Genomic DNA, 24,786 nt, shown 5'->3' on the forward strand with positions numbered 1-24,786 from the left:
CCCACGGCCACGGACCCTGGTTGTCTGCCTGCCCGCCTGCCTCCCGGAGGAGTGTGACCTGAATGTTGGTTCGAGACCGAGTAGCCAGGGAGGGTTATTAGTTGGCAGCTGCCCCCCTAACCCCCTCACACTCCCCCTCACTCACGCCCCCCCCAACAACCAACCCCCCTCCGCTTTCCTCTTCTTGCCATTCCGACGCACACACACACACACACACACACACACATAGTCAGTCAGTCAGTCAGTCAGTCATACACACACACTCCTCCTCCAGGAGCAACAGTCAGTCAGCTATACACGCCACGGACTGACTTGCCAAAGTGGATTTACTGCGCTTTTATTTCGGGTAGAACAAAAAAAGGTTCGGACCTATGAATTTGGCGAATTAAGGCAACGAATTGAAAATAAACACAGGAGCCCTCGGGGGGGAATTATTTTGATTGCTCGGTATAAAGTGCAATAAAGGCGAATGAGAAAGGGGGCTTGCTTTGTAGCGGGGGTCCGCGGCATCGGATCGTTGTTTGTTATTCATTCCTCATTGGGATTATACAGGATTGTTTAAATGAAAAGCAAAACGCGTTGGTGATATTTGGATTTTTTCCCCCTCTCTCTTTTTTTTACGGGATGGTTGAATTAAGGTTCCATTCCATCCCCGCCTTGCTAAACTGAAGACATGAGAGTTGTTTAGGAGTGAATGAACCTCCAACCGCTGCGGTGGTTTAGGTGTTCTGGACGTGTGTGTTTTTCCCAGTAAGATCTCCAGTCTCTCCATCCACAAAGCGTCCAGTCTGTACACCTAACACCTTTATTCATGTTGCAAGATCTCGTTTTATGACAATGGATTACTTGCTGTGGGCTTGCAGCCTCGCGTTCTCTGTCGTATGGGCTGTAGAAGGTAAGCTTTCATCTGCCATTCTCCTTCATTAACTTTTATCGGTGATAAATGAACGATCAGCCTGCAGGCGTGTAACTGTTAATTGGTTGAATTACATGTTCAGAATCAGAATGATCATACACACACATGAACAGAAGCAATATAATACTAAATTAACACACGAAAAGAAACAACAGAATACACAATTTTGTGTAGGCTACGCTACTTAACTGTTTGTTAAGTCATTTATTTATGTAAGGAATCTTATTGACGTCCGCATATATTGTGCAATGAAAACAATACATTATTCCCATTTAGTGAAATTGATCATGCATTGCAATAACCCGAAATGTTTTGGTTCATCAGGGTGGTAGTGTGGAAAATGTGAGTTGCATCAATTTTCTTTGTACCATGAGTGCAATCCATAGGCTACACATGTGTGTAAAAACGCATCCTCTCTCTCTCTCTCTCTCTCTCTCTCTCGTGTGTGTGCGTGCGTGTGTGTGTGCGTGCGTGCGTGTGCGTGTGTGTGTGTGTGTGTGTGAGAGAGAGAGAGAGAGAGCTGACATCCCATGCATGTTACCATTGCAGCGGCTGTGCCCAGTTTGCTATTGTCCCTTTTGTTGTGTCACACCCACAAGTTGATGTGGGCCCTGCATGGGCAGAGGTTCTGGTGAGCACGGGCCTCTTTTCTTCATGCATTCTGGTCACTCAGAACCTGTGTTAATACAGACATTAATACAGACATTATTATGTATGACCTCTTCAATGTCTTCATATAATAATACTATAATAATAAGATACATAATATATGAACATTATACTATAATGTTTATGTTGTATGTTTGGCAAATTGCTGTGTTGGGAGTATAACTATCAAGCCATGGTGTAAAGTGTCACAGCAGAGCCAAACGGATCAATACGGAATACGTGAATACCAGTACGTGCCCCCCACCCCACCTCCCCCCATTCCCTCAAGGCCATGGTTCTCAAAGTGCTGTGGATAGGATGGATAGGAACCAAAACGACGCTTGCAGGCCTGTAACTCAGAGAGTGTACAAATGGAAGCCAAATGTACACTCTCTGAGTTATGTGCCCCTAAACCTTAGGCCTTTTTCTAATTCAAAGACCCCCTGTTTGTTATGCTTTAGGGCCTAAAGCATAACAAACAGGGGGTCTTTGAAATAAAAAATAAAATGTTAGAGAAGCACCCCCCCCCAAGGCACGCCACGGCACCCACATGTGAAACATGTCAGATGACGGGTGTGAATTGAAAGGTCAGTGGTTCGAACAAGTCGTGTTGTTTACCCTTACAGCTGTTTTCCTCTGGAGGGAAGGGTTTCTGTGGTTTGTGTGTGTGTGTGTGTGTGTGTGTGGGGGGGGGGGGGGGGCAGCTGGCTACACAGCAAGAATTCTGGTCATAATTTAGACCTTTTTGTATGTAACCAGTTAGGGCAAGTTCATTCACACTCAGAGAACAGACAACATAGATGCTGGATTCTGTATAGGGATATTTAACCCGCCTCTGTCTCTCTCTCTCTCTCTCTCTCTCTCACTCTCCCCCCTCCCTGTTTCTTTCTCTCTCTCTCTCTCTCGGCCCCCCTCTCTGGCTCTCTCTCTCCCTAACCCTCTCTCCCCTCTCGCCCTCCTCCCCTCTCTTTCTCTCTCTCACTCTCTCTCTGTGCTCTTCCTGTACAATCTGCTTCTCCTGGACCGCGGCCAGCTTGATCCCTCATCAATTCTGGTGTCAGCAACTTAAATCAATGCAGTGGCAGCAGGCCTGCGGCTCCCCACGGGCCCTCATGGCCCGGTGATCAGCCAGTTTCCAACCCAGCAACTTCCAGTTACTCAACACTTTGGAGGTTAACTAATGTTTGTCCTCTTGAGGAGTAGGCGGGTTGGGAGGGTTGCAGATGATCCCCAAGAACTTGAGTGAACGTGGGAAAAGGGAGGTGACAGCGCAATAGATTTCCAATTAGCTCGCGCCGTTGCTATTTAGCCGCTTATAATCCACCGAGTTCAACAGATGGTTTGAATCTGGCATTTGTTTTTACCGTGATTGCGTCGTAGTCAAATGTTAGCGTTTCTCTGTTGGAAGGAATGTGTCTGTTGCTGTGTCCCATGCAGGCCTAAACTGTATCCTTATGGAGCAGAGCGATTGCGAATCTCCAAAATTCTCACACACACGCACACACACAGGGCCTACTACTGTAAATCTCTTCTGCGACGGTGACATTTTAATGTTGGCGCTAATCTCATTTGCAGTAAGTCTTTATGGCGCTGCTGCTTTGTGAAACACTCATAGGATATTGCATGGAAGTAATTACAACTCGGGGAATGTTCCGTAGCAGTAATGTGGCAGGCAGAGTTCTATATGCATGACTGAGGTGGAATTATGCAGTGATATTGGCTTCAAGGTGCATCTGGGGTGCGTGCGGTTATCTGAAAGGAAGGCTACATGGGTGGACGTGCATTTTCAGAGCATGTGTGTTTTAATGATCAATCAATCGATTGTGTTCCAGCGTGGATCAATGGAATCTAACATAGTATACTATAAGTTCCTATTTATCGGCTATGAAAACGTATTTTTCAAGGTTTTAAAGGAAAAAATACCATGACATTTTAATTACATGAATAGTTTTTATATATATACATTTTTAAATCTTTTGCCAGTTATTTTGGGGTCACTTGCAATGTCCTCATGGATCGCTTTATTATAGCCTACTATAGCATTTGATTGAGTCGAGCGGGTTATCCTCATCTGCCTCCCACTCTAGACGCTGAAATACAAATAATGAATAATTATCCATCGACCCATAAAAGGAGAATGCAAACAGCCCTGAAGGATAGATTGAATTAGCTCCGACTTGGCGTGTTTGAAAAACTGCTCATCACGCGTCAAACGGAGCATCACGTCGGACTGTAATTATAAATCATAAAAGGGGGGATTCTGCGGAAAGCCCGCGCGCGAGAGAGTGGAAACACACGAAAGTGGAAATTAACTGGAGATTTTAGTCAAATGTTGTCAGAGTGGCCTCTCAGAAGTAAGAAGTTAACACACTTCAGAGCGGTATAGCACCCATTTTGTTATGAACTATTTATAGATGGTACGGCTGTATTTGATCACTCTGCAATCACTGGAGATGATGTTCAGCCGTTAATATTTCATATGTTTACTTGTTGGATGTGCATGTCACAGTAATGTGAGGCGAGGGTTCCCTTTCATCATTCACAAAGTGAATAATACATTAGTGTGTGTGTGTGTGTGTGTGTGTGTGTGAGAGAGTGTGCACATGTGAGTGTGTGCGTATGTGTGTGTGTAGGTAAGTGCGTGTGTGTGTGTGAGAGTGTGTGCTTCTGAAGCATGGTGAGAATACAGAGCTCATGGTGTGCGTGTGTTCCTGACGCATGGTGAGATCACAGTCCTCGAATCCATCGATGCGTGCGTGCGTGCGTGCGTGCGTGCGTGCGTGCGTGCGTGCGTGCGCGCGTGCGTGCGCGCGTGCGTGTGTGTGCGTGCGACTCTGTGTGTGTGTGCTGTGCTCCCGACGCATGGTGAGAATTCAACCTCTCTGTGTGTGTGCGTGCCTGCTCCAGACGCATGATAAGAATACAGAGTTCTATGGTGTGTGTGTGTGTGTGCATGCATGGGAGGATACAGACCTCTATAGCGTTTGCGTGTGCGTGTGTGTGTGTGCGCGTGTGTGTGTGAGTGTGTGTGTCTCTGAGAATACAGAGCTCTATGGCATTTGGGCTCCAGTGATCAAAACCAGTAAATGTCATGGTGGGTGCTGAGGCACTAAGGACAAGTTCTCACTGGAAGAGCATCTCTTTCCCCAGGGTTGTTGTACTGAAACCACTTAAACCCCAGCATCCCTATTGTGTCGGGGAAAACCTTCGCAGTAAAATAGCAGATCTACAAGCTCACAATGCGTTGCAGTGCGACGCATAATGAGCTTGTAGATCTGCTATTGTCTGCGAAGATATTTCATGAAGAGCGAAAGCGGAAAAGTCACTAGTTCAGAGCCCTGAGCGACTCCAGTCAAGCAAGTATAAATGGTTAACCACTTTGAACCCTCCCCTTTTGGGCGTGTCATTATGCTGTAGTTGAATTATTTTCCCAGAACATCTTAAAACGGCAGATCAACAACCTCACAATGTGCAGTTACAGTATGTGATGCGTTGTGATCTTGTATGTAGATCTTGTAGAAAATAAGGCTTAAGAGTGGATATAACAAGGGGAGGAGGAGAGATAAGAGGGATCCTTAATGGCAGTACATTTAGAGGCATTCTGTCTGACTTTAGGATAACGGCATCGTAATTCAATCTTGTCTAGTGTATGGAATTCAGTGGGAAGAAAGATAAAAAAAACAACAACTAAAAGCTTCATTTTAGTCCACTTTAGGTAGAAAGAAAAGAAAAAGAAATTGGTCTCTGGCTGATAGACAGGCTCCAACACTGAACGACAATAAAAAAACATTAGCATTAAGGTCCGCAGCACTTGGCAAGCAAGACCCAATAATTAACAAACTAGTAAATAGACAACATGATGATGCATTAAAGTTAAAAGCCACATGGTGGACTGCACATGTCAGATCTTATTGCGGGCTGAGATAGCTGTAATTTATAGCAGGACTCGAGGCATAATGAAGATCTTCCTGAAAGCTACTGGCAGTATTAGTTCCAACTTACTTACATTGTGGCGTGCTGCAGTGCAGCAACACACCTGAGCTTGAACTCAGGTGTTAAGCTTGTGGATACACTATCTTTTCTTTCCTGCCGGCTAATTAGGCCTGGGCAGTTAACTGAAAGTATATCGAAACTGATAATTAGGACCAATCACCGACTTGAACAGAAGCAGAGTTTTGTTTTGTGATAATTTTGTAAAAAAAATGTGTGAATCAACACGAAAAAAGTATTTAAACATTTTTTTTGTCATAATCGGCTAAATTGATCAGTCCGATTAACCACTTCACACATATGCCTTCACAATGGCTGTGTACAAAAGTAGCGAAAACTAGACAATCTACAAGCTCACAGCGCACAGCATCGTGACTCACGTTGTGAGCTCATGGCTTTCATTAATCAAAATTGAGGCAAAAGTGTGAAATAACCGTGATATTGTCATATTGCCCAGTCCTAAATGGAAGTACTGAGCTCCCATTTGTTCCATACATTGTGTGGTGCTGCAGCAGCAAACACACACCTGAGTCTGTCCTCAGATGTTGAGCCGGTGGCTCTATCTCTATCCCTCCTGAAGGCTAATGCACTGTTGTGTGTATGTGCGTGCGTGCGGGTGCGTGTGAGCACACACAGCAGTCGAGGCCTGTTTAGCAGGGTGATTGTGTGGACCACGGAGAGTTGAGCGTGAGATTAGTCATACTCCATGTTGCCTGCGGGCATTGGGGGAGAGGGGAGTGGAGGAGGGCGGGGGGTGACTATAGGTGCACAGCATCAGACGTCCAGGGGTTAGGGGGAGACAATCCTGGGATCAGCAGTGGTGGAAGAAGTACTGATATGAAAAAAAGATACTGTCTTATAAGTGCACGTCCTGTATTCAAAATTGTACTTGGGTAAAAGTACAAAACGTTGCCGTCAGGCAGAAACCTCTTATCTCCATATTTTAACTTTTTGTGTTTTTTCGACCACAGTGTCACACAAAAGCTGTTTTTGTTGAATTTGAATTATGAAAGGTTTTGGACATTATGGGGTATCCACCTGAGAGACGAAAGGTATTGGGGCCCTATCTCGCACAGAGCCTTATCCCTTATGGATAATCTTATTAGTCAATGTTTTTAATATTAATATTAATAATGATAACCAGTAAGACGCCCTGAGGGCGAGATGCGACCGTGCCCGCCTGGGTGATGGCACATCATGGCAGACTGCTGGGCAAGCGCTGGCGCCTTGGCATGGCGGTCAGATCAACATATTGAATGAATTATGTACTGGCCATATATTGAGCGTGTCTTGAGTGTACAGGGTTTGATGAGGTCAGATCAACATATGGAATGTCAGAACAGGTCAGCTCCATATATGGAGATCTAAGGGTTTAAGGTTTGAGGTCAGATGTAGAGTTGCTGGCCGGCTCCATATATGCAGATATAGGTGATGATCCAGTCTTCTCTATGTATGGTTATCCGGGGTTAAATGAGGTCAGTGTCATGAGGCGTGACCATATATGGAGGTGTGATGTCATGAGGCGTGACCATATAGGGAGGCGTGATGTCACGAGGCGTGACCATATATGGAGGTGTGATGTCACGAGGCGTGACCATATATGGAGGCATGACATGACACATGGAAATTCAGGTTTTCATAGTAAATGTGACCTACAGTTGCAATAATAATAATAATAATAATAATTAAAATAGTGAAAATAGCCAATCTACATCTACACGTTGCGAGCTTGTCGATTGGCTATTTTCAGCAAAAGCTTTCCCCACAATAACACCAAGACAATAGCATAGAGCCCTGTTTAAGTGGTTAAGTACAGGGGGATGAGTGGACATGGAGCTCCAGCCTGTTGAACATGTAGACGGCCATTTCCCCAGCCTCATCAAAGATGAATGGACATTGATGTTTACCTCCACGTGCATAATGTTGAGGTCATCGCAGTGGGCCTATCTATGTGCGCCGCTTATTCTCCGCTCAGAAGCAGCTCCGCTTCAGACCTGTGTATAACCTGCGAAATCAATTCCACTTAACCAACATGAACCCACTGATGTTCCCATTCTGGGCTATGTCATAATAGGATGTACAAGGTTGTGACCCGTTGTGAGCGTGTGGAATGGAAGCCGTTTGGTGTGGTGTGGTGTGGAAGGAACCAAGCATAGACCCCTGGGGGACCCCTCTCAATGAAGTATTTATGGTTTAAATGGTTAGACAACAGTTGGTTGGTGTGACTGTGATGTCAAAGACATACTGTGCATGTCAAGAATCAAGATGAAGCCAGAACGGGTTTTATTTGTCACTTAAAATCAGTGAAATGTTCCTTGTGTGTTAACCACTTAAACCCCATATGAGTGACCGGAGTGAAGTCCCTCAGGGCTCTGTAGTCTGTACTAGTAGATTTTCAGTGTTCTGTTATTTTCTATGAAAGCCTTCCCCACATTAAGGATGCTGGGGTTTAAGTGGCTTACATGCATTGCTCATTGCACACTTTATGGTAGTATAACTACGTACATACATGGGGTTCAGGCACGACAAACCCCCAGAACCATATGGAAAGTCTAAGCTTACATCTTAGTGCATACAGGGTGCTACTGTGCATGCAGCTTCTATCTATCGCATGCTTTTAGCGCCTGAAACTGTAGTGCAGATGCTTGGTGCTCAAATCATCCTTGTTGTGGTACCCAACCAAATGCGGGGCAGTGTAAAAAAAAGAGCATGGCACAGTGTACAATGATAGTGATAGATCCAATATCGTATCCTTTGTCATGTGCCTAAAACAATGAGGTCAGAAGGTCAAGCAGCAACGTGGCACCAGAAACAAGGTGACACGGTGATATCCCCCCAGAAAGACATCAGTGTTAGTGTTTGACGGTCTCAGTACGTTTGGAGGGCACGTCTCACAGCCCTGAGGGGTATTTCGCAGGAAATTACGTGTCTTTCCTGGCACCCTGCTTAAACGCTGTTAACAGCTTTGCGAGCAAATGGTACACAGCGGGCCTTGTTTCAATGAGTCTGCATGACAAAAAAGAGAAAAAACTGTAATTGTTCAAGTAATTACACTTCAGCGACAATGGAACAATGAGAGGCCGTTTGCATACAGATGTAGTTTGAATATGAGGAAAACTGGGGTGCACATGAGGTGATACCTGTCTTAATGTAGCGGTTCTCTTAACATTTTCGTGTCAAGGTACCGGCGAACTGTCGGGCAGAATCCACTTTTGTTTTTCCGTAAAATTAACACCCTACTTGATCCTACTACAGCGTCTTAAAAGTAGCAGATCTGCAATCTTAAAACACGGCATGAAGCGGTGAGTTTTGAGCTTGTAGATCTGCTTTTGAATTTAAATCCTCCAATTTTGGACATTCCACCCGGCAGAGACGACATGTATTTATCCGCAGACCTCCATCTATAAAGATTTTGTGTAAGGGACCCCAGAAAGATTCTAAATTATTACACGTTTTTCACATTTTCTTTCAAGATTTATCAACATGTGGTTTTGATACTGCTCTGGGAAAGAGTGTCTGCTAAATGGCTATATTGTAATTGTAATTTTATTAATACCAATATAATATATCATCTCACATCATATGGCCAAAATTGTGACTTTTCAGGATTCAAATTCAAAAGTATCAGATCTACAATCTCAAAAGGCGTCGATTCGGATCTTCTACTTTTGATGTTTTTGTGTGATGCTGTAGAAGTAGGGCATTAATTTTCACTCGCATATATTAGAAAATGAAAAAAAGCGGGGGGGTGCACACAAGGTGATACCTGCCTGATGAAGTCAGACAGCTGTCGATTGATGGCCTGACAGCACACACCACTACACATTGATCCCACTATTTATTCTCCATCTGCCGTGTGTTAGTGTGACCCTCCTTCACCTCGTTGACGAGTCGTAAACACAGCTGGGGTGGAAAAGCCCTGAGATTACCTGTTGTCAGTCAGGAAACCACAGGCAGATACCGATCTCTGGGGTCTCACACTAAGACAGTGCCATAGCCGGGGCGTAGCTCCCACGACGGGCCCGAGAGTAAGAATTGCATTGACCCCGCGACGCTTGTAATAATGTATTGGGTTGTGTGGCTCAGTTATAATTATTTGGGGTGGGCTGGGTGTCTTACGCACTGCTTACATATGAAAAAAGCGGAGGTGTGGGGCTTACACGCGGCTTACAGCGCGTGGCATCGCAGCGCGTGGCATCGCAGTGCGTGGCATCGCAGCGCGTTGTAAGCCTGTAGAGCAGGCTATTTCCACTAATAGGCTATTTCCACTATTTTGAAAGTTATTAAATATGGCAGTCATTTGTGTCTGCCGCAGTGCAACTTTTCTGCCTAATAGCCTAAAAGAAGTGTATGTTAGTATATGTTCCCAATGTTTCAAATGCCCAAAAAACAAAAATGAATTGTTAATCGCAAATGATTTGTTTGACAATTAATCGTCACACTCGGGGGCTCTAGTTGACGTCATTGATACACACCGTGTCACTCCCAAACGTGACATATTACTGAAATTGTTCTTGTTATTCTTCTAATCTCTGTGGAGTTATGCCAGTTAATGAAACTATTTCCTCCAGGCATTGTCTTAGAGAATGTCTTGTCTGGCGTACCGCAAATTAATAAAAGAAAGACAACAAAAAACTGTCATCTGAGAACGTTGCTTAGGACTTCTCTTGTTTGAGGGAGCTTTAATTAGGGGTGGGGGGGGGGGGGGGGGGATCTCTGGGGTGTCATGACGGCGTGTCACTTTGGTGAGAACTTTGAAGAAAGTTGGTTTTGTGCGTGGGAGGTGATTATGAGCCAGAGTGGAGAGAGTGTAAGTCTGATTTGTCGCTTTATTTCATCAACAAGATCAGAACGCGTCTCAGCACGATGCGCTCTGACTCGAGCTTGTAGATCTGCTATTTTAGGTGCACAACACCCACATGCAAATAGAAGAAACTTCGGTGTGGTCCTTTTCCATTGTCTAGTAGTGATGACTTGTCTTGGATGTATTTCCCTCAGGAAGCTACCAGTTTATTGTTTGTCAAGCCTCCTACTCTCTTGAGTTTTGATTGATTGATTGATTGATTGATTGATTGATTGATTGATTGATTGATTGAAGTATTTATTAACAGTTTGCAGAATGGGTACATTTCACATGAAAGCACAACTCAATACAAAGATTGTTACTGTGGATGACACACTGATACAGCATTACACTTGTTTACAACAGGGTCCACCATTTTCAATTCATCAGAACATTTAGAGACGTACAAATATACACTTCTATATAAAACAAATCTCAGATTTTACAGGGGCCAGTTTCGAATTGCAGCCGTCTGTAGGGTCCCTTTGAGAGTGTTTTTGAAGGAGTCAAGGGATTTGCATGTCTTAATGGCTTAGGGCGTTCCAGGTTCCACATTTTGGTGGCAGAGTAGGATCTATTCTCATAGATCTGTAGATTGCGAGCTTGTAGATCTACTCTTGGATGTGGGACACATGTGCACGACTAAGTGAAGCAGGCTTTACCAATGCTCTCCTTATAAAAAGAGCAGAAACTCTGGTGTGGTCCTTTTCCTTCCTTCCTTTGTCTAATGACTTGGTTGTGTTTTCCCCAGGCAGTTACCAGTTTATTGTTTGTCAACACTCCTACTCTCTTGATTTGCAGAGACCCTAATGGACAGCCGATGGGCAACTACAGAGCTGGCTTGGACCACCTTTCCAGAGAGTGGGGTGAGTAATTTGTGTGTGTGTGTGTGTGTGTGTGTGTGTGTGTGTGTGTGTGTGTGTGTGTGTGTGTGTGTGTGTGTGTGTGTGTGTGTGTGTGTGTGTGTGTGTGTGTGTGTGTGTGTGTGTGTGTGTGTGTGTGTGTGTGTGTGTGTGTGTGTGTGTGTGCGCGTGTGCGTGCGCATGTGTACTTTTATTACTATACTTTTACTTTTATAAAATTTTCAGTTGTGCAGGCCAAATGTCAGTAGAATTTTACAAATTTTGTGAGGGCAATTTTCCTGTCCGTCACAAAATAAATGGTTGTATGGTTAAAAAGCTTTTGAGTTGTTGTTAGACTTGGACTTAGAATTAGGTACAGAATAAAGTTGGGGTTAGGTATGGCAGTTGGAGGTTAAGTTTTAGGGTTGGTGTTGGAGTTATGCCTGATGTATACTTAGTTAAGCACTGTTTTTTGGATAGGTATTTTTTTGCACGGCCCACATAACTCAGGCTTTGAGGGTTACGGTAAAATAATGGCCAAACAATTGTGAAAATGGCATTTATATAAAATTGATGCCCTCAAACATTTCCTCACAGGTATAGTGTAATACAAACGTGTGTTCGTTCACACGCTCGCACTACCGGGCTACTTCATTCCAACATTTGTTCCATTTGCTTGTTAATGGAGCCCCTTGCCGCTTTAAACAACATGCCCCCCACTGTTTTACAGCGTTGTTTACGTAGTGTATGTTTGTTTAGTTTTTAGGGGGTGGGTGAGCCCGGTGAGGGGGTCGGGGAGGGTACTAAAAACAAATGGAAAACATGCTGCCTGACGTTTGTGTGGCAGAACACACTATTTAGGGAAAACGCTCTAGAATGTGTAATAATTTGCTGGTGGCAGCGACTGACTGACTGACTGACTGACTGACTGACTGACTGACTGACTGCACCCGAGCCGCCCCATGGCCTCAAGATGAAACCATGGCAGACAGCACCCATATCACTACAGTTACCTAACCCACTGGGGTCCGGGGACCACCATGGGGTTCAAATGGACCGTTATGCCCAAACCGCACCTTTCAACCATTTCCCCGAATGGAGTAAAACTGTTTTGTAGCAAGGCGTTGCGATTAGTTGCATTGGTACGGTTTGGGCTTTACGTTCACTTTTTTTATTAAAAACTAGTTCAGTTCACAGTTCAACATTTTAAATAATTCAACATTTTGAACTAAAGTTTATGGTTCCAAATAATCTACTATTTTTGTTCTTTTTCATTTAAAAATAATAATTATTGCCACAGCCCATAGCCACATAGAACCGCAGAAATAGGGCGTGTTCGGAAATACCTCACCGGAGCGCACTCTCCTATTAGTTTGCATTGCACAGTGCGCTCAGTGCACACAGTCCAAACCTTAAAAAATAAATAAAAAATAAACTTTGGGATTAATAAAGTGACAACTTTTACAATATCTCCATTACCATTATCCAAATTAATGGATCAATTTGGAAAAAAAAATGCTCTTTTGCAATGTGAAATGCCATCGAATTCTTAATCCTTTTCCTTGTCTTTATTATGGGCCAACTTGTGAAAGCTGCATGCTTTTATTGTGAAGGCTCTCAGTTCTCGGTTCAGTTCTCACAGCCTTCATATCTCCGTATGGAACACGAAGAATAAATCAGGCATCACTGCACTTCTGTGGAGGGAGCTGTCTTGTGTTGGCCGAACGAGGTGATCAGCAATCATGTATGGACAGTTGAGGACACATACCTCCTCCACGCAAAAATAACAAGCTATTGGAAGCTATTTATCGTGGAACATTATGTTTAATCAACAACACGTTTACCTCCTGAAGAGCCTCCTCAGTGTTTGGGTCGGGACATGTTGCGTGCATGAGTGCATCAGCATGCAGTTAGTTAGATATGCGCGCTGCGCACTCCAGTGAAATTGTACGGCTGAGAAAGATTAGTTAATTTATGATTTATAGATATTAAGGCCTGTTTAGGGTGTGTTTAAACGGAGGTTTCACCTCGAAGGCTCTATGGAAACACTCACTCGTGAACATAGTTCACACATGCCAGAAATGAATCCATTCACAATGACGTTCATCCAGCAGAAATACGTGTACGTACAGAAATACAGTACGTTCAGTTTACGTTCACCCAAAATATGAACGCGTTCGTGAACAATCATTCTTTCAGGGACAACACTAACGGCGATACGATATGTATAACGATACACAGTTGACGATACGATACATGGACGATATTGGCTCATTATGGCGATAAGATATGATTTCAATGATTTAAAATCGATACAGTAACTATTTAGCAAAGAAATTAAATCTGTGTGAAACGTGGGTAGTGCAGGTTTTTTAAGGGAAAATGTATGGCACGTACCTCTGAACCACTAATGCTCTCGATGTGCAGGTTGGTGCCTTGCATGATTTCCAGTCCACCGCCATTGGTGTGTGAATAGGTAATGCAAAATGCATCTGTAATGTAAAGCGCTTTGCATAAAAGCGCTATATATTATAAATGCACCTTTTACCATTTACCATTTATGAATATGGATATAAATAAGTAAACACAATGATCCTCTGGCAAATACATATACATTATATTTGAACACTTATGGACAAACCTGTACCTTGACATTTCGATATACTTCGATTCTTGAAATTAAAATCGATTATTCAATGCAGTTACTATATCGTTACACCCCTAACCTTACTGGAACTCTGAAAGTGTACAAATGGAACCAAATGGACCAATACTGTAACTCTGAGTGTATAAATGGAACCAAATGGACCCTTACTGTAGATTCCATTTGTACACGCTCAGAGTTACAGAATCGACTGTACCTTCAATGTGTTTGAAACAAACACACCCACACACACCCGTACACACCCACACACACACACACACACACACACACACACACACACACACACACACACCAAGTACGCACACACACACATGCACACACATACATGGACACGCATATGTACACACTGTACACACGTACACACACTTGTACATACACACGCGTGTGAAGGCACACACACACGCAGACACACATAATGCTTATTATGCACGCACAGACACGCACACACTTAGGTGCGCACCACGCAACAACAAAGGCTCGATCATTAAAAGCATGGAGGCTGTCATTTATAATATAATTGCCAGAGGGCAAATTACAGGTAGGGAATTAACTAGGTTTTTAGTTGATCACCCCGCCCACCCCCTCACCCCCCCCCCCCCCAACCCATAGGAACAGTGTAGAAAATAAAACAACATGAATTTGACCCGGGGGCTAACAACCTGACAGACCCCCCTCCCCTCCCCTCCACTCCCACCCCTCCCCCCCACTCCCCGGCCAGTGTAATTTGTCTTTTTTTGCTACGTGCGCGCAAAGGCAGTCAATGGAAACGGTGTGGGTTGCCATGGAAACTATCCCACGGCTGGTTCTACTCTCTCTCTCTCTCTCTCTCTCTCTCTTCCTATAAGGCCTGGGCGTGAATGTCCTCCTAGCAACACTGGCTTGTCAAACGTCCGGCCCGGAACCCCTAGCCGGGTCCCAAACGGACCCTTACAGGGACCAATTTGTACACTCTCAGAGTTAAATGGGGATTCTACTGTGTAAAGGGGTTTCGGTATAGTTTATCAATGATTCTTGACCTTTTTTAATTTCAAAGAGACCCCAATTTGATATGCATTAAGCCACGGAAACCCACATTTGATACGATTTTTCATTTCTGTGATCCCAATCTACACTGTAAAATATTCACTGTCAATTTAACGCTGAGACTGTACAAATGTAACCAACGAGTCCATTTGGTTCCATTTGTACACTCTCTGAATTACAGACCCTTAAAGGACAATTCCAGGCAAAAACAACATTTAGCCATGCAGGCTTTTTCCCTATTATTTTATCGTTAATTATAATTTACCATTTTGGACATATGGGGTTTCCACCCGACACACCCAACAGTTTTTTTCTTCTTCCTTTTTTTTTGGGGGGGGGGGGGGGGGGGGGGGGGGGGAGCAATTATCATATCCATGAGACACTAGCTGCTTCAACGTGTTGCCGTTTGATTTATGGCACATAGCGGCTTGCTCTCGGACTCGCTGTTGAAGGAAGGAATACATTTTGTTGCACAGGCCTGCTGTATGTGTGTGTGTGTGTGTGTGTGCGTGTGTGTGTGCGTGCGTGCATTTGTGCGTGTGTGTGTGTGTGGGGGGGGGGTTATGCATTATTTTCCTCCACCACTGAAGTAATCAATTTTTTGGGGGGAGAGATCATTTGTTATGGTAATGAAGAGTTTGCCGGGTCTGAAGGGAAATTTGGTTAAAGCCAAAAAGGATTGACTTCCCCGCGAAGGTTATTTCCTCATGGACAGAATTTATCGACCAACATAGTCATTTATATTATCGACGCCAACCCCAGTATTTTATATAGACCCATATGGCTTTGACTGCTAAAATGTTGGTGGTGTTTCTTTCACACAATCTACGCACACACCAAGTGTAATGCTTAGAATTGAAATATTGTCTGATTTACCGTGTGGAGTGATACCCAGAGAGGCGAGTCTAGGATTGTCCTTAGATGACTATTTTCAAAGCCAAACCGTTTCTGTGAAGATTTCAAAGACGAGCCCCTTGGCGTAAATAGGTATTTCTTACCCAGATTGCATGCAAATAACACTATTCATCGGGCCAGAAGAGTAGGCATTGAAAAAACCCAAAGCACTTAAGTTGAAGTGCTTTGGAGTGCCCACCATTGTGCAATCACACTGATGACATTGCATTTAGATTGCCTTTTTAATAAATAACTTAGCTGTTTGCATGATAGAATAAGCATGTGGTTTTAGGAGAAATGCATGCCATTTAAAATGTATGCCCCTCATAACCTCTCAGCACTACTTGCACATTCATGCGTTATTTAGAAACGTATGCGTTCCTGTAGATGCCATATCGATTTGCGACATCTTAATGGCTAAAAATGTCATATATATTCTGCTCTCATCCCAATATACTGCTATTACTGTAAGGCAGCGAGTCCCAACCTGTGGGCCGTGGGCCACTGGTGGGTGGTGAGGATATTGCAAGTGGGCCCCCAAATAAATGGCAAAACACTAAGAGTTTGATGATAATACAACACAAATTTAAAGTCAAAAGGTTTTATTATTTTCTTTAAAAGGTTTTTCATTGAGATACTGATAAATCGGAACGTATGCTATCGTCTCTGTCGGGTGGAAACCTCATACAGTATGTCCAAAACTGTTACTTTTCAGGATTCAAATTAAAAAATGGCAAAAGTAAGAGCTCTACAAGCTCACACGGCACAAAGCGATACATTTTTACTTGTCGAGCTTGTCGATCTGCTACTTTTGTGTGATCTATAGTATGATCTAATAGGGCATTAGTTGACAAAAAACACAAAAAGTTAAAATATAAAAAGATATGCCCGACAGCACTCGCCCTCAAAACTTCACACGGCCGGGCCCACCCATTTGACCACTTTAACACTGCAGCCGTGAAGTGGCGAGATGGAGTGGGCCGCAAATACTTGAGAGATTTTCCAAGTGGGCCCTGATCCAGAAAAGGTTGGGAAGGAACCACTGTGCTATATCGATTGCAACATCTTTAATGGCTACAACTTTATATCTTGCGCTGTACTCTCTCCTCCCTGTGCTGCTAGTACAGTAAGGTGTTTATACCAGCTGCAGTGGGCGTGTGCTCCGCTACCATCCAAGTAATTAATGATGCTCTCTAGAGCAGTGGTTTTCAACCTTTTATGGATCAGGGCCCACATGAAAATCTCAATAGCGTTTGCGGGCGCTTGGGTACAGCGGTGAAGTGCCTGCCCCACCACCGTGGAGGCTGTGGGTTCAAATTCCACCGTGGTGCAGCCCCAGCGTTGTCGGGCGTCTGTACGAACACAATTGGCCGTGTTTGGGTGATATTTATCACTGCATGTAATCCTACGGTCTGGGGGGCAGCACCATCAGCACGGAGTGTTGGGCGGGAGGAGGTGGACGGAAGCTCTATGTCCTCCCGGAGGGGCCTCCTCACTGGCAGGTGAGTCAGTACGATGTAACGGCAGCGACGACACTCAAATGTGTGTGGGGAGGAACTAATTGTATTCCAGTTCCAAGTTTGTCTGCTCATTTATTTGTGTCATCACTTCCACATGTTTATCCTTTATCCTGTCTGAGTTCTCTCTCCTGATTGGATAAAATTGGGATCCCGACCTGAAAATTCTGTTTACTAAAGAGCTGACAGACAGGGAGACTCCTGTTACTGAACAAACACTCTATACTACTAGTACATATAGAGTACTACTCTGAGTACTTTCAGATATGTTTATTATTTTAATGATTAGTCAGTTGATTGTATTCCGGCTTGGATCAATGGAACCTTTATTTATCGGTATTCCAATGAAAACGAATTTGTGATGAAATGATACTATGACTTGTTATTTACATTACACTATTTGTAATTGTTAGTGTTTTATTTGGGGGCCCACTTGCAACTTCCTCATGGCCCACCAGTGGGCCCAGACCCACAGGTTGGGAATCAGTGCTGTAAGGTGTTTACCAGCTGCAGTGCGTGTAGTGTGGTAGCATCCCAGTAATTAATGATAAGTCTAGAGGTTATTCAAACCTTGGTCAAACTGAATGGGCTCCATTAAACAAATGGGCATAATGCGTGAAATCTGCCTTAATGCGAAATATTTTCTATTAATAGTGTGCAATCATTGGAATTTTCTTGTTGATTCATGCAATTACAGGCAATTTAACAGCAAATTATACCACACACAGGGGTTATGTGTGGCATACCCACTGTGAATTTTGCCCTGTGTTCCAGTCATCTGAACACTATGTTTGATTGACTGTCACTATCGGTTAGGCCGCCCTACGTTCAATATTAGGATTCCTAGGGGGTGAGTTGTTTATTGAGCTTAGCTAGGAATACAAATGACACAGATTTTAATTAATTAAAAAAAGTTTAAAAATTGATTAATATATTTCATAGCATGAGTTAAATTAACACAGGGGATTATATTATGCAGACTTCCCTTGTGTATTGTCATCATCCGCTGTTCATAATTGGGTTGCCAATACCTGAAATTCAAATGAGGGCCACGGGTGTCCCTTATTTCCAAGAAAATGGGGGTGCCCAGAAAAAGATAAAACCTCACTCTACAGTATATTTGTAGCCTTACTGTTGTATATATTTTACGATACCACATAGGTACTCATACAAATCTTGAAGGCCCACAATTATTATTTTTTGAATAAGACAAGGTCAGTTAAATTCGGTCAATTAAGCCAAGCTTACACAAGTATTTTTTGAGTGGTGTAAACCACTCCTACAACTGGCTTTTGTGTGCAGAAAAAATGAGCATGGTTGCTATGTTCAAAATAATTTCTGACGTAATTAAATCACACCCGGGTGAACTGGATGACCGTAGCAACCATGCTCATTTTTTCTGCACAAAAAAAGCCAGTTGTGAAATCACATCCGGGTGTGATTTCATTACGTCAGACATTACGTCAGACCACAGCTGATCATGCTATATAAAACCTTACACCACTCAGTTCACACGGGTGTGATTTTTTTAAGCTATAATTTGCCCAGGATCCGCAGAGATGTGTGCACACCTCTCTCCATGAGTCAAGTCAAGAGGGTTTAAGTGGTTAACAACCTGAATTTTAGTATATGTATGAGCTGTTTGAACTTTGAACTAAGATGTGTGTCATTGATTGATTCCCAAAAATATCAGTTCAATAAGGGACATGTCTTTTATTTTCCGATTAAGGGACGATTCCTCATTCCAAGGGGCAGGTGTTAAGCCTAGTCATAACGCTCCTCTGTCGTTTTCCTCCTCCAGTGGGAAGAAGTGAGCGGCTATGACGACTCCATGAGCCCCATCCGGACCTACCAGGTGTGCAACGTCCGGCAGCCCAACCAGAACAACTGGCTCCGGACGGACTTCGTCCCCAGGAAGGGCGTCCTCCGCGTCTACGTAGAGCTCAAGTTCTCGGTGCGCGACTGCGCCAGCATCCCCAACATCCCCGGCTCCTGCAAGGAGACCTTCAATCTCTTCTACTACGAGTCCGACGGCGACACGGCCACGGAGGCCAGCCCCCTCTGGCGGGAGAACCCGTACGTGAAGGTGGACACCGTCGCACCGGACGAGAGCTTCTCGCTGCTGGAGGCGGGCAGGATCAACACCAAAGTGCGCAGCTTCGGCCCGCTCTCCCGGGCCGGCTTCTACTTGGCCTTCCAGGACCTCGGTGCCTGCATGTCGCTCATCTCGGTCAGGGTGTTCTTCAAGAAGTGCTCCACCACCATCGCAAACTTTGCCGTGTTCCCCGAGACGGCCACGGGTGCCGAGGCCACCTCCTTGGTCATCGCCCCGGGCGCCTGTGTGTCCAACGCCATGGAGGTGTCCGTGCCTCTGAAGCTCTACTGCAACGGGGATGGCGAGTGGATGGTTCCTGTGGGCTCCTGCACCTGCGTGGCGGGGTTTGAGCCGTCTGCGGACGACACCCAGTGTCAGGGTAAGTGGATTTTAAAATTAATCATTCAAAAACTAATAAAAAAGTGAAAATAGCCAGTCTACAAGCTTGTGAGCCTGTCGATCGCCTATTTTCGCCAAAAGAAATTCAGAATGAAGTTCCCAGAGATCTGGGTTAGAACTTAGCACCACCTCCTGAGCAGTGCCCAATAAATATGGTTTTGAGAACCGTATCTGAACCCAGAGCCGTAGCGCATATGGAAACTAACCCAATATACGAAATACGTTTTAATGGCCACATCACGGTTCACTGTAGTCCGTAAAGTGGAATAGAGCCTATGAGCGGGGGGTGGGGGCAGATGGGGGAATGGTTCCCGTGGGCTCCTGTGTACATGCATAGCGGGGTCTTTGAGCCATCTGCAGACGACACTCAGTGCCAGAGTAAGTGTATTTAAGAGGCATTTTGACTTGTGTTTAACCGAGGCTCCTTTATATGCTCAGCACAAGACGCCCCCCACCTCAATGCCCCCCCCCCCCCACCCACACACACACACACACACACACACACACACACACACACACTCCCCCCTCCAGTCTGCCCCAGTCTTCTCTGCATTTATTGTGTGCCTCCTGAATGGGGGTGAAGGAGGGTGGAGGAGAGTATGAATTAATAAGGTGTTGAGGAGAGCAGCGGCATACAAATCCTGCGAGCGCCAGGACAGGAGGGAGAGGAAGATAGCAGCACAGGAACAGGGAGCTACGGTAGATACTACGTGCAAGGAGGAAACAGGAGATAGTGTGGGAGGGAGGCCAGGTGAGAGGGAGATACTGGGGGAGAGAGAGAGAGAGCACGGGGAAGGTAGAGATAGTAGGTGGTAAAGGGGTGTGAATTGCCAAAGCTCAGGGACAAAAACAACAGCCTCAGGGAGGGAGCGAGGAAGAAAGAATTGAGTGGGGTGTTGGGAGGTGTTGGGGGGGAGGCTGGCACTACACTGAGCTACTACACGAAAGCGACGGGGAAGCATTCTCTCACCTGGGCGTGAGAAATTTGTGTCGAACACGCGGCGGAGAGCTCATTCGTTGCCATTTGGCGGCTCAAGGTTAAAAGCCTGCCGCCCAAACGCCTGATGAAAGACTCTCGGGGGGGCTTTAGTCGGCACTCGGCGATGAGGAAGTGTAATTTCCTCCGCAGGCTTCCCGTTAGTTAATCTACAGGCAGGCGCGCGCTCATTAACACGGCTCAGACCAACGTGAGCCAACAGTGCCATGCTAACATTAATCACCGGGACGTTTCATTCCTTACCTCGGCCCGCTGTACCGAGGGGGAGGGACGGGAGAGGATAGGAGAAGAGATGGGAGGAGAGAGAAAGAGAGAGAGATAAGGGGATGGGGTGAGTAATACAGGGGAGGGCTATCTTTGATGTATCAAACAAAGACAAATCATCGTGCCCTCCAATGGGGTTAATGGATTAAAACAAGGCGGAGAGAGGGGTGATTCAGCACCCTTGCGATGGAGCGAGGAACACAAACAAACAAAATAAGACGCTGTAGCGTACTAGCGTAATAGACGAGCATAAATCAGATCAGATGAGCGTGTTAAGGGACTGAAGGTCCCGGTGAATTAAGATAATAAAAACACAGTTTTCATCTTATCTACACTCGGGCTGTTTATTTATTGCGTTGGATTTTCCAGAGCCCACAATGCGGGCCATTAGCTCCACTAATTTCCCTAAAAGTGGCATTCCAGGGAATTAGGATGGGACTTAAGTTCAAACCGAAAGAGCTCTTTGGCTAACTAGTTAATCACGCTGTATCCCGCTGGCTGCGTTTTATGAGCCCTCGTGCTGATACAACAGATGTTTGCCAGAGCCTCGCTTTTTTACACCACAAGTCAGGAATGTGGGAAACAGTGGAAATCTGTGGCTCGGGAGGCAGCTCATACGCCCAGACCCTCATACTGCTAATCCCCTTTATCTGAATCCCCCTTTGGTCAAGGCTTATGCCGGTTTATTCCTAAAACCCACATATCAGCCAACCTTTCGCTCGATACCATTTGCGTCGATTGATTTATTAACCACTTGGATACATATTACTCGGCGTTGGCCATATTTCCTTCCAGATCTTCCCTGCTAATTCGCGCCAAGTTTGACATCTTGTGTTTTGAACTGATTTATTGGTTTATTATGGAGGCGATGGCGGGCCTTGTTTGTATGCAGCGATGTGGCCAAGAGAGTGCCCAGCCCTAAAACAGACGCTGATTGATGGGTTTGGGGGTGTATCCCTTTTTTTCCTACGAAGCCTTCTCCGTGCCCGTTTGTCTGACAACTGCAATCTACTGTCAGCAGTCTGTCTTCATCCTCCTCTTCCCTTTCTTCCACTTCACTTGGGAACTTTTCCTGTCATCCTTGTGCTCCATTGGAAAGATTGATGTCGCCTCTTTGAGAGGATGAAAATGATAGCACATATACGGTATATGCCTTATACTGTGCTAGACTACATCGTCTTCTTTTGTGCGTTGTCATCAGATGTCCAACTCGGTGTCGTGCCAGCCACGCCCTTGTCCCTGGTCCACCTTGGAACAGGTGATGAGTACAGTATGTGGTACATACCACATACTGTCAGCTCAAGCTGACTTCTTCATAGGCCATTTGAAGCAGCCGACCCCCATGCGTAGGCGGTTCAGCAGTGGTTCAGCAGTGTCTGTCGCTGGGGTGACGCCATCTAGATAGATAGACCTTTATTGATCCCACAGGGGAAATTCAGTATACAAAATAAGCCATTTCCCGGGTCCCGGATGGTGGATATGTGTGAGCGCAGCCAACTCCCACTCTCTCCTGCTTCCAGGATGTCACCAGCCATGCGTTTGTAGACAGGTCCTCAGGGATAGAACTTAGCATCTCTTGTGCCACCTTATTGTTGTCTGCTTCAATGGGGGAACTGCTTTAGTTGTGGTGTGTCATGCAGGATATGCCAATCATGTTTCTGGTCTTACCTTTCTAGGGTAGCAGCCTCTCGTCGGGGGCTGGCAGGGGCTATTCCCACTAGGACTGGCTTACCTTTCTGCTGTTTCGAACATTTTTCAATTTTCATAGTGTTTCCAGGGTTCAGATGCAGTCAGATTGTTTGAGATGTTGTGCTCTAGCAGTGATGGGGGGTTGCTGTTGTACAACTTCTACATTGACAGTTTTATTTTACTTTTTGTTTTGCTGTTTATTCTCTCTCTCTCTCTGTCACTCCATCTCTCTCTCTCTCCATCTCTCTCTCTCTCTCTCTCTCTCTCTCTCTCTCTTTCTCTCTCTCTCTCTATCTAGCTTGCGGCTCTGGAACCTTTAAATCCAAGTACGGTGAGGGATCGTGCTCTACCTGCCCCCTCAACAGCCGCTCCAGCGCCCGGGGAGCCAGCATCTGCCCCTGCCAGCCCGCTTTCTACCGTGCCGACAGCGACCCCCCAGACTCCGCCTGCACTAGTAAGCCACCATGTACCACCACCTAGAATAGATCACACTCTATAGTATGGCAGAATACTTCCAACTAAAGTCAAAGTTCTCTGTGGACTGAGGACACTTTTTTTTTATACACAATGACTAAATTGTTTTATACTCGATGAGGCTCCGCTTTGAGTGCTGTACATTAGACCCCACACGCACTATACAGACCCCCAAATTGATATAGATCAATAGATTATATATGTAGATTGAGTTTAATATATTTGCTTAAAAAGCCACAGCCACTATTATTTATATATATATATATCTCTTTTTTTAAACATAATTTCCTCTGCAAAGTAGCAGTAAGGTTGAAATCTCTTTCTTGCAAGTAGAAATATATCCGGGTCTTGCAGGGTTAAAAGATTTGCACAGGCCCGGGCGGTTCGACTCCCGATCCCGACGACCTTTGCCCCGTATCACCCCCCCATCTCTGTCACCATACTGTACACTATCCAATAATCCAACTATCCAGGGCGGCGGTGGCTCAGGGGCAGAGTGGCTGGATGGTAACCGCAACGTTACCAGTTCGAACCTGGGCTCCCCCAGAGTTAGTGTCGAAGTTTCCTTGAGCAAGACACTGAACCCCTAACTGCTCCTGATGTGCTGGTTGGTGCCTTGCATGGTTTCCGCTTCCATCGGTGGGTCATGAATGTGTGTGTGAATAGAGAGTATGCGCATGCTTAAAGTGAATGGCACATCGAGTGGCAAAGCAACAGGCAAAGTGAGTTTAACATTGTTTAATGCAATCAGATATGACTTTTCTGTGTGGATGTATGGGCTGTCAAGGCCAGAAAGTAGTTTTTTGCCACTCAGTAGGCGTTCCTGCATAATTTCCTGGTTTGATGATGATGTCACGCGCATACCCTCTATCGGTGAATGTAATGCACAGTCTATGTAAAGTGCCTTGGAAAAAAGCGCTATATAAATGCACCATTTACCATTTATAAATGCACCATTTATCCAATAAAGGCAGAAAAAGCCCAAAAATATATCTTTAAAAGATTTGCACAAAAGAAACCGGTGCTGGAATGGTGATTTTGCCACCTGGATCTCTAAAACGTTTGTTTTCATCAACCTCCTCCACTGTGCTCTGACATAATTTATCTCCGAGAATGTAACCGTTTCTCGTGACAGATGCAACCGTGGGCAATGTGTGTGCACTATCTCCCACTGTTAATTAATTGCCATCTGGTTGTGTTTGTAATCAGTCAGAGAGTGATTATTACAGAGGTTACCTTATCAGACAACCTTTCTTTAACACAGTCAACCGATACGTTGCTGCCAGATTTCCCAGAAGTAAAACAATATAATTCACGAGCGCACCCTTGAGTTTCTGACCAATGACGCATTCATGTCTCTGCGGTGATGTTCAGCTAGTTGGAAATGACAAAAGTTTCGTTTATTTTCGCCATCTGTTAGATGCTAGGGATGCAAGGCCACCGCGGCGCATCCAGCTTTGACGTTGTCTATACGAACACAATTGGCCAGTATTCGGGGGAGGGAAGCAGGGCGGGGAAGGTGATATTATC

General features: G+C 44.9%; 1 protein-coding gene across 2 annotated transcripts in view; it reads left to right on the forward strand.

The window, feature by feature from the left end:
• Positions 1–333: 333 nt before the first annotated feature.
• Positions 334–24,786, forward strand: part of ephb3a (eph receptor B3a) — a 76,012-nt gene continuing 51,559 nt past the window's right edge. For both annotated transcript variants that reach the window (XM_079488916.1, XM_079488917.1), the window contains exons 1-4: positions 334–895; positions 11,199–11,263; positions 19,140–19,812; positions 23,081–23,236. In XM_079488916.1, the coding sequence (XP_079345042.1) occupies positions 832–895; positions 11,199–11,263; positions 19,140–19,812; positions 23,081–23,236 (958 nt within the window). In that variant the 5' untranslated portion in view covers positions 334–831. The remainder of the gene's footprint in view (positions 896–11,198; positions 11,264–19,139; positions 19,813–23,080; positions 23,237–24,786) is intronic.

Source organism: Electrona antarctica (assembly GCF_951216825.1).
Source record: "Electrona antarctica genome assembly, chromosome: 19".
Taxonomy (NCBI): Eukaryota; Metazoa; Chordata; class Actinopteri; order Myctophiformes; family Myctophidae; genus Electrona; species Electrona antarctica.